The 9344-nt window shown below is 55.1% G+C and overlaps 1 protein-coding gene across 1 annotated transcript; it reads right to left on the reverse strand.

Moving 5' to 3' along the window:
- Positions 1-436: 436 nt before the first annotated feature.
- On the reverse strand, positions 437-9337 carry CYP26C1 (cytochrome P450 family 26 subfamily C member 1; the record flags this gene model as incomplete). The annotated part of the gene is made up of 6 exons (XM_085325714.1): positions 437-2093; positions 2173-2640; positions 6552-6707; positions 8512-8787; positions 8917-9141; positions 9218-9337. Coding segments are annotated over 6 exons (1593 nt in total), but the record flags the coding sequence as incomplete, so codon positions are not given.
- Between the last annotated feature and the right edge of the window lie 7 nt (positions 9338-9344).

The raw sequence follows: 9344 nt of genomic DNA on the forward strand, positions 1-9344 counted from the left end.
GTGCCCGCTTTTTTCTTTTTCTTTTTTTCCTCCCCCCCCCTTCCCTCTTTCTCCCGACCAGGCAGTTTTGCTTTCTTGCTCCTTCCACGACCTCAATAAACGCTGGAAGTTGCGTGGCGTGTGTGTGCGTGTGCGTGTGTGTGTCATTTTTAAGGATTTTCTTATTTTTTTTAAGCGAGGATGCGCGCCTCGGCCGGGCTCGCCCCGCTGCGGGAGCGGCGCTGCCCGTGCCGCAGCCCCCGCCGCCGGGGCGCGTTTGCGCGCAGCCCCGCGCAGCGGCGCCCCGACCCGCCGCCCTCCCCTCCGCGGGCGCTGACCCGCTTGTGACCTACAGCACGGACCRTGACATCTGCGTGAACCCGGCCGGCAACCGCGCCAAGTTCACTGTCTATCAAAATAACGAGATACGGTGGCCTGAGCACCGATAATTGCCGCAGGAAGGCTTTATTATCTCCCCAGCTGTGTATTCGGCAGCCACCGGCCCCAGAAGAATCAAATGGTAAAGAGTGAAAGAGATAATTAAAAACATCTTGGAAGGGGGTCAAGAAATTAACAGCCTAATATGAACAAACTTTGATTACGCGTAACAATCATTACACTTCATTTGTAAATGCTCATGTTTACTTGGAAACATTTTTTTTTTTAACAGATTCATGTTGCATTTTTCAGTGGGCAGCTACAAGGCTCGCTAGTGCTCGCAGGTACTTTTCGGTGTGCTGCTGGAGGACCCCTGGTCCCGTCACCCCCAGCCCTGCCCGCGCTGGGAACCTGGGTGTCMGCACTGGCAGTCCCTGCTAATTAAACTTATTCGTTGCCACTTGCAGCCAGCGCCGCCTGATTTCGCCTCTGAGAGCGGCGAGGATTCACCTTCGGGATGAGGTCAGGAGGGGCAGGGGATTTGCTTCGTCACGGGAAGGGCGACCTGCCAGCAGCACTTAACTCAGCCTTGCTGTTCGGCCTCCTCCAGCTTCGATGCGTCGCGCCCGGGAGCCGCGCTTCAGCCAGCGGGTCTGCCTGGGGCAGGGCCCGTCTTGGCCTGGCGCGGAAGCGGGGCAGAGGCAGGAGCTCGGGGGCCGGGGCAGCGGGGCGCAGCCGCTCGCTCGCGCGCGGGCCGCGGGGGCTGCCGAGCCGCTAACGCCACCGCCGCGACGCCGGCGGCGCAAGCGGGCGCAGGGCCTTCCCGGCGCCAGTCGGGTGTGCTCATAGCCCAGAGCCCCCTCCCCGGCTGCGGCCCGCTTCCTCGGGGCGGCAGCAGCCGGGCAGCGCGGCCGGGGGCACGGGGATGGGGGCTGCGGCGCAGAGCCCGAGCAGGCACTCGACGCGACACGGCCTCTTGGTGTCGGCTCTGATGGGAAACGCAGGAACTGGATGAAATATTTACAATAAAAACGCATTTATACCCTACTGCTCTAGCTAAAGGTGATCGGGGCGAGGAGGAGGGAGGCAGATTTGCACTGTGCTGCCTGCTCCCCAGGCCATTTCCCCTCTTTTTCACCTCTCTGAAAAGCCCCGGCGAGGCAGGACACTCTCCTCGCCGCTGCTGTAGCATCCCTGGGGGACGATGCGGGGCAGCCTTCGCTGCGGGGCCAGGTTTCTGCCACCCGCGCCCGTTGCCTGTATTTTGTCACCCCTTCCTTCCCCCAGGGCTGGTGGAAAATATATATAAAACCGGTGGGGCTTTGCTCAGCAGTGACCGGGGCAGGGCGCGCGGCCACGGAGGGGCCCCGGAGCGCCGCGTCGCCGGCTCAGGCCTCGGGCTGCAGGGGCCGAAAGTAGAGCTGCAGCCCGTCGACGGGGTGCACGATGGGCACGGTCTGCATGGCGGGGTAGGCGGGGGTGGCCAGCTCCCAGCGGGCCGTGCTGACCAGCTCGATGGCCAGCAGCTTGAGGATGGCCCGCGCCAGCTCGGCGCCGATGCAGCTCCGCGCCCCGCCGCCGAAGGGGATGTAGTGGAAGCGGCCGGGAGCCTCCGGCCGGGCGGCRCTGAAGCGGTCGGGGTCGAAGCCGCTGGGGGGGCTGCGGTAGACGGCGGCCGTCTCGTGCGTGTCGCGGATGCTGTACACCACGCTCCAGCCCTTGGGGATCTGGTAGCCCTGCGGGAGGAGGGGAGCGTTACGCGGGGCCGCCGCCGTGCTGGAGGCGGCCCGCCGGCGCGGGGAGGGGGCCACTTACATCCAGCTCAAAGGTCCGCAGCGCCGTCCTGTAGCCTCCGGAGACGGGCGGCAGCAGCCGCAGCACCTCCTTGACCACACAGTCCAGGTAGCGCAGGCGGCTCAGCTTCTCCAGGCTGACGCCCGCCAGGCAGCGGCAGCCCGGCTCCGGCGGCTCCTGCCCGCTCCGGGCACCGCCAGRCTGCGGGAAGCGGCCGCCGCCGGGCTCCCCGTCCGCCAGTGCACCCGGGGGCCGGCTCTGGTCCTTGCCAGCATCTCCGGCTACGGCGAGGGGCAGCTGCTTCCCCTCACCGCTGCCCGGGCAGAGTCCTGTGGCATCGCACCGGCACCACCTGTGCAGCTCGTGGGACACCAGCTCCTGCCTGATTCTTTCAATGGCCGAGGGGTGTTTGAGCAGCAGGAGGATCAGAGAGGTGCTGGCACTAGCCGTGGTGAAGAAGGCGGCGAAGATGAGCTCAATGGCTGACTCCTGGGAAAGGAGGGAAGGTGACAGGTTCGGAAAACATTTTAGCCTGGCTGYGATTGAATTTTCCCACCATTTTCACCTTTGCAGGATTCGTCCCTGTGCAGAGAGCCCAGGGCTTCCCTGCTGCTCTCCGCAAGCCTGCGCCCACGCGGGGTCAGCAGGCACCAAGGGGAGACAGACCCTTAMGCATCCACTTCATACAGAAGCGGACATCCGCTTGCCAAGGGACGGGTGCAGAAACACAGCTGAGATGAGTACCCACCACGTCCGACCCAGCCCTTCTGAGTAGTCCTCCCAAGATTTAYGGATTTTAACAAGCATTTTAACGTATATTTTAGCATACTGAGGAAACTTCACTTTAAGCATTAAGCTTTTTCGCCTTCATCTGCCAGTTGCTCCTCATGGCCAGCTTTTCTGGCCAGCTGGGAGTTGTGAGGCTGCATGTTGATGTTTATGTGCTAGGTGCCCTAGCAGCTAAGACAGGTTGCATCTGATCCATCTCCAGTTAAAATCAACCATCTGCTTGTGAGAAGGAGGACTCAAGCCAACAGAGTGAAAAGTAGAAAAACCTTTGCTATAGCAAGTCAGCCCAGGAGGTCCTGTAGCTGGCAGGGAGCTACTCCGTTGGGATCTACAACTYGGGCAAAGGACTTGCTTTTTTAAGTCTAACAGCTTGAAGGATGGCAGTGTTCCTGATAGCTCCGTAGCAGAGGTGTCCATAAAGAGTTTGCAGGTTAACCAGCTCAAACACATCACAGCACAGCCAYATCCATAATTCACTCAGTGCCTTGTTGCAGATCGCCGACCCCAGCCTCCAGTACGGACCCAGCGCAGGCGCTGTGCAGCGCAGCCCTCGCAGGTTGCTGTGGGCTATTTGCAGGGCCCTGCGATAAACTGGAAAATAATCCTCTGACAGTTAAAGGCTCTTGGCAGCCTGCTAACGTTGCCTACGGCTAGAGCAGCCACGAACCAACACCTAACCCAGGCAAAGTTACAGAATGAGCATCCCATTTCTCCTATCCTATACGCAAAGCCAGAATGAAAATGTTTAGGTTTAAGACGAATGTGGCTAAGCATTAGGCAGCTACTTCGCTGCTTGTGCCTGACAGTGTCCTTCACTAGGACAACCCTCCTACGCATCTTGCAGTCAAATCCCCTGCTGCATTTTGAGGGTGGGGGGCAATGCCTTAGTGGTCAGCTGCTGCTCAGGATGCACAAGATGCAAAAACAACATGCCAGGAACTGCATTGAGCCTCTCACTCCCTTCCAATACCAGCAAACTAAAAGGAGGAACTGAAAGGAAAATTGCCAGAATAATGTCAATGAACTCTGGATCCCAGTGAAATCTCAAGGGCAAAAAACAAACAAACAAACAAACAAAAACCAAACAAACCTCTCTTTGGATTCAGTATAGCTGGGATTTAATTTACAGCATTATCTGAAAGTCTCTGTGGCACCGTGCCACGGGGCTGGGAGTGCAAGGGCTGGAGGATGGACGCAAAAGCCAAGGGAGAAGCCCAGGAGATGAGCACCGACTGCCTGGGAGGTGCTGGGACCCGGCTGGCCCTGCCGAGCACTAATCGCTCAGGCCACTGGCAGAGCAGCRCCGAAACCTCCGAGGGAATCAGAGTCGTTTCCTTTCACACAACTACGTATCTTGATTTGACATTGTTCTGATACTGTTTCTGGAGTGGAGAAACCAAAAACACAGGAAAGGCCACCTGAAGCCTTAAGGTAGCAGAAGCCAAGTCAGGTGGGCCTTGGATAATATAACAGGGATTATTCTTTGCTACTGGTCCCCAGCATCACGTACTGGCTGGATTGCAAGGTTTTTTTCACCAAAGTGCAGCTCAAAGGCATCTTCAGCTGGAGTAAAAGCCCTGAAATGACAGTTCCCACCTTGCTCCCTACACTACCTCCTGCAGACACCACTAGCAATTTCTGCTTTCACAGAAAGATAAGAGACCCAGATGGAAATAAATCTCTTAGATTCCACAGCTCTGGCACTACTGCCCAGTGCTAAAGCCCAGCTCCCCACTGGGGACTTGGCAGGTCAGCATACCTGTCCCACCAACTCAACCACTGACAGCTGCTACTCTGCAAGGATTTTTTTTAAGCCTTCCAAGGTTTTAAACTTTTTGAGATACTACTGTTGGCAAAGTGCTATGGTTTTTAATGATCTTTATATTTCAAGGCTCTTGCTGAGTTCATGCTACCAGTGCAAATTACAGCCTGAGAAAATGCAACATCTTCCTTCAAATCRTTTGAACAAAAAGCAAATTGGTAACTAGTGTCCACTAGTGTTTGGAGTGTCTCTCCAAGTTATGTATCCATGACTTGAAGTCAGCTCTGAATTTTTGGCCCAAGTAGACCATTTCAGTGGATGAGAGCTCTACTCTGTTTTATTACAGTGACTAATGTCACCATGTTACAAGTATACGCAGTGCAGTTTGCAAGTAGTTTTGCTAAATACAGACAAGGTAGAAAGTTTGTAACTGTACCGTTACAAGACAGCTTCCGAACAGACTATCACCCAAATCACCTGGCTGAGTCCTTCTAAGTCCCTATGTGAAACACAACATCCTACCACTGTTGTCCGTTTGTGATCAGAGCCAGAGACATGATGTGGGAGGTACACGCGCAACCTACCAGAGATTAATCAATCCTAATCAATCAAATTTTGATTTGGCAATTATTGTCTTAAGATTTTTCTGTTTAGTGTTATAATATATGCTCATTCTAACTGTATCTCATAGTCTCTGTAACGTCTTTCAAATACTTTAGAATTATTTACAGATTACACTTTTACAAAATATTTGTCTTGAGACAGTTTCCCTTAAGTATCTAAAAAACCCAGCAGTACTATGTGTGTTCATTACTTTTAAACTATATTCAGCTATTGCACCCATGCAAAACAGTTTCAAAACTTGTCCTATAAATCTAATCTCATATTTTTCACTGACACTGAATGATCTGGATTTATGAATGATATGGTCCTAAGGACATTTTTTTCCCAAGTTCTTTGACGAAATGCCCTTCGCTTCCTGTCGGTAGTTTTGCTTCATAAGGACTGCTGGAGCTGACCCTACGTCACGGGGATGTTGYGTGTTCATTATCTCAGCACAAACACCCACAGGCTACATGACACCATTAATGACTACGTGATCAGGAATGACCTTCAATCCATCATCTCACCTCTGGACCAATTTTGGGGTATTGGCTCAGAGATTTCTGGGCTCACAGCCCTGAGGAGTGTGGTGACATTATCTATAGGCCTTGCTATGCTATGTGTTGAGGGATGTTCAGGGAGCACACAACTAGCTTTAATATTTCCAAGATAATAATATCTGAGGGCTATTGAGTACACTGTGCTGTGCAGAGCCTTGTCACAGCTGCATAATCCTAATAGCAACATCTCTGAGCCAGGCTGAAGCCAGGAGGCAACGAGGAGCAAGTGTTAAAGAGTATTTATTTACATTTTAAGTACCAATTCTGCTCTAACACACAGAGATGCAATCCTACAAGACCATATATATAAGTAGTATGCTGCCTACCACCTTGTGTGCTGGCCAGAGGGCTAAGAGCTGTTTAGACACCTGCTTTGCTCTAGCACCTACTCCAAGTGAGGTCCCCATCCACCCTCAGCCCTCTTCAGTCTCTGGAGTGTCTGTTTCCACAAGGAAGATGAGCTGTTTTTCATGGGCACTGACACATAAGGGCAGGCACATAGCAGAGCACTCCGAGTCCGAGCTCTCCTGCTTGCCTTGGAGATGGTGTCCTCAGAGTTGGTAAGAGGAGGGCAGGAGCCAGCAGCTCGACGTAGGACCCTACTTAACCCTCCTCCCTTGCCTCAGCCCAGATCACCCAAACAGCCACCAGGTCAGAAGGGAAACAGCAAAGGGGCATCTTGTTACCTTTAGCTCCTGCATCGTGAATTCTTTGCCGTGCTCCTTGGCACTGTTTATTATGAAATCCAGAGCATCACTATGATCTTCCGAGCTGTTTTTCTGTAGTTTTTCCTGTATAGCCTTCTCCATGTGCTTGTGTAGCATGTCCCGTGCTTTGATTCCCTGCAGAAGGCAGACACAGGTCAGGAGAGCCTTAGGAACTGCCCCCCCGTCCAGAGGGGACCCCAAATGTGGGCATCCTTAATCCCAAGATCAGTAACAGCAAAACCAGCTTAATCCATCGCCCAGCCCCAAAGCCTTGCAAGAAGTAGCGGTTTGGCGAGATGCTTTTGTCTTCGGTTGAACTGCAGCAAATTCTTTTGTCTTTCTGTTGTGAATCAAATACAGCAAGTCCCAAGAAAAGCTTTGTGGGGAAAAGACAGCAGTAAACCCACAGTACTGATTCCAGAGGGGCCTGCAGTGAACAAACTCAGTCTTGTTAGGTCCAAAAGAGGCTTGTCCAAAGGGACAAAATAGGTAGTTTAATAAAACTGAGCCCAGGAAGCAAGGAACTATTACTGGCACAGTAACAAATGAGTGGCTGTTCTGAAGTATATTAGCTAAGGATGTGATAATCTCACCCAGCTGATCTCCAGTAGATTTGTTCTCCTGTGCAGCAAAATATTTAAGAAGATCTCTGTGCAAAATGGGGATGGACTGAGTCACAGAGTGTGGCTTTGTAGCATGATGCCTCCCTCAAAAGCCAGAAGAGACAGAGGTTTGGGATGAAGAGTGGCCATGACCAGATGTTGGGAAGAAGATACAAGGATTCAGAGTTGAGATGGAAAAGACTGGGCAAGGGGAATGGGATGGCAAACAACAGGAAGGAAAAAGGGAGCTAAATGCAAGTTGAAGAGGCTGGTTTAGGGCCAGACAGACTGTGTCTGAGCTGAGAGAGGACAGGAGGAATGGGAAGGTGCTGAAAGTTCACACTGGTAGCAACCTGCAAGGGGAAACTCTGTGGACAAGGAAACAAGAGCTGTGAACCAGCATAGAAGAGCTGCAAGGAAGCTGGAGGAGAAGTAGGACTGGTTGAGGAAGGTGATCTGGAGGGGTAGAGCTCAGAGCGGAAAACTCGGAGACTGGACAAGACCTTGCTGAAAGAGCCAGGAGATGCGGATTGTGGCAGAAAAGGGYCTGGAGGGGTGAAGAACCCAAAACCTGAGGAGAAGGAGTTTGAAACGGGAGAAGAGGGGTGGGACGCAGGAGCACAAGGAGGCAGATCAGAAAGGGCAAGCTGACAGGGAAAAACGGGTTTGAAGAGACAGGAGATTGCCCCTCTGATATGTCCCCCTCCAGGACTCYTCGCCCTCCCTTTGCTGCTGGGGCACAAGACACCAAGGTCTGTCAGTGGGTCTGGCACCCTCAGCCTGCTCTGAAGTGCACAGAGAGGTCCCTGCTGCTCCCACCTGCCATCTCCTCATACCCACAGACCCCTCTGCCATGGGCTGGTACGAGCCCAGGCAGGATGAGATGGGACAGGACCAGACGTGATGGATTAACCAGAGCCAGCATGGGCAATGCATGGGCTGGGGGAGGAGAGCAGGCAGTGGGCACACTGATAACCTGAGCAGAGGGGGCCTGAAAAGCTGCTTAGCRGAAAATAGAGCCTTGGAGGAGCTGAAACTCATCCTGGGGGAATGGCTCCAGCAAGGTGTGTGATGACAGCCCCACRCTGAACAACAGAGCTGGAACCAGCACAGGGAGGTGCTGGAAGCAAGCAGGAGTGGGCAAGAGGAGGAGGGAGGCTGGAGGGGTGGCAGCTGGGGTGGGCAGCAYGCCGGGCCCTCAGCATGGCACAGGGTTCTGCAGAAGAGGCCGCTCCAGCCCACTGGGGTCTGCATGACAGGCCTGGAGACACGGGGGTGCGTGCTGCGGGGCCCAGGCCAGCACCCCTGCTCAGAGGGAGCGGGGCAGGTGGCAGTACCTTGCGCAACCCGCTGAAGGGTATGTTCAGGGGCAGGGAAAAGAGGTTCTCCACCATCTGGTCAAAGGTTTTGGCCAGGTCCTTGAACTGCTTTTCCTCCAGACGGAGTCCCAGCAGAATCCGAGCTGCAATGCGGAAAGTTAAGGTTTTAGCGGAGGAATAAACTGCGATGGAGCCCGGCTCCATGCACCAGCCCCGCAGCTCCCATCTCACAACCTTCTGGATCCGCGGGAGGTAGCTCTCCAGGGCGGCATGGCTGAACACTCTGGCCAGGATCTAGGAGGAGAAAGGGGGGACAGGGGCAGTCGGTTAAAGCGAGGGGACCCAGGGTGCCGCCGAGGGCCAAGCCCGGGCAAGAGGTGCTGCCTGGGCCGCGTGCCGCGTTGGGGCAGCTGCAGGGCTCACCTTGCGGCGCTGGCGGTGCAGGTCGCCGATGGAGCCGAGCAGGGTGTGGGAGCCCAGGATGATCTGGGTGCTCTGCGGCCACCGCGCGCTGACGAGCGTGTCCTCCCCCAGCAGGATCTTGCGGACATTCTCGGCGCCCGTCACCCGGACCATGGGGCGGCCCAGCAGGTGGGTCTTGAAGACGTTGCCGTACCGCTCTCGCCGGGAGCTGTGGAAGCGGGAGCCCTGGGGACGAGCCGGGGGTCAGCCGGGGGCTCCCGCCAGCCCCTCCGCACCCCGGCCCGACGCCCCCGCGCCTTACCTGCAGCAGCCAGTGCAGGGTCTCCCCGAAGAAGGGCCAGCCCATGGAGCCCTTGGGCAGGGGCAGGGCGCTGACACGGTCCCTGCTCAGGCTCCAGCGCAGCGCCCACAGGGCCCGGCACAGGGCC

Source organism: Rhea americana, unplaced genomic scaffold, assembly GCF_003343005.1.
Source record: "Rhea americana isolate MKP2758 unplaced genomic scaffold, rheAme1 scaffold_122, whole genome shotgun sequence".
Taxonomy (NCBI): domain Eukaryota; kingdom Metazoa; phylum Chordata; class Aves; order Rheiformes; family Rheidae; genus Rhea; species Rhea americana.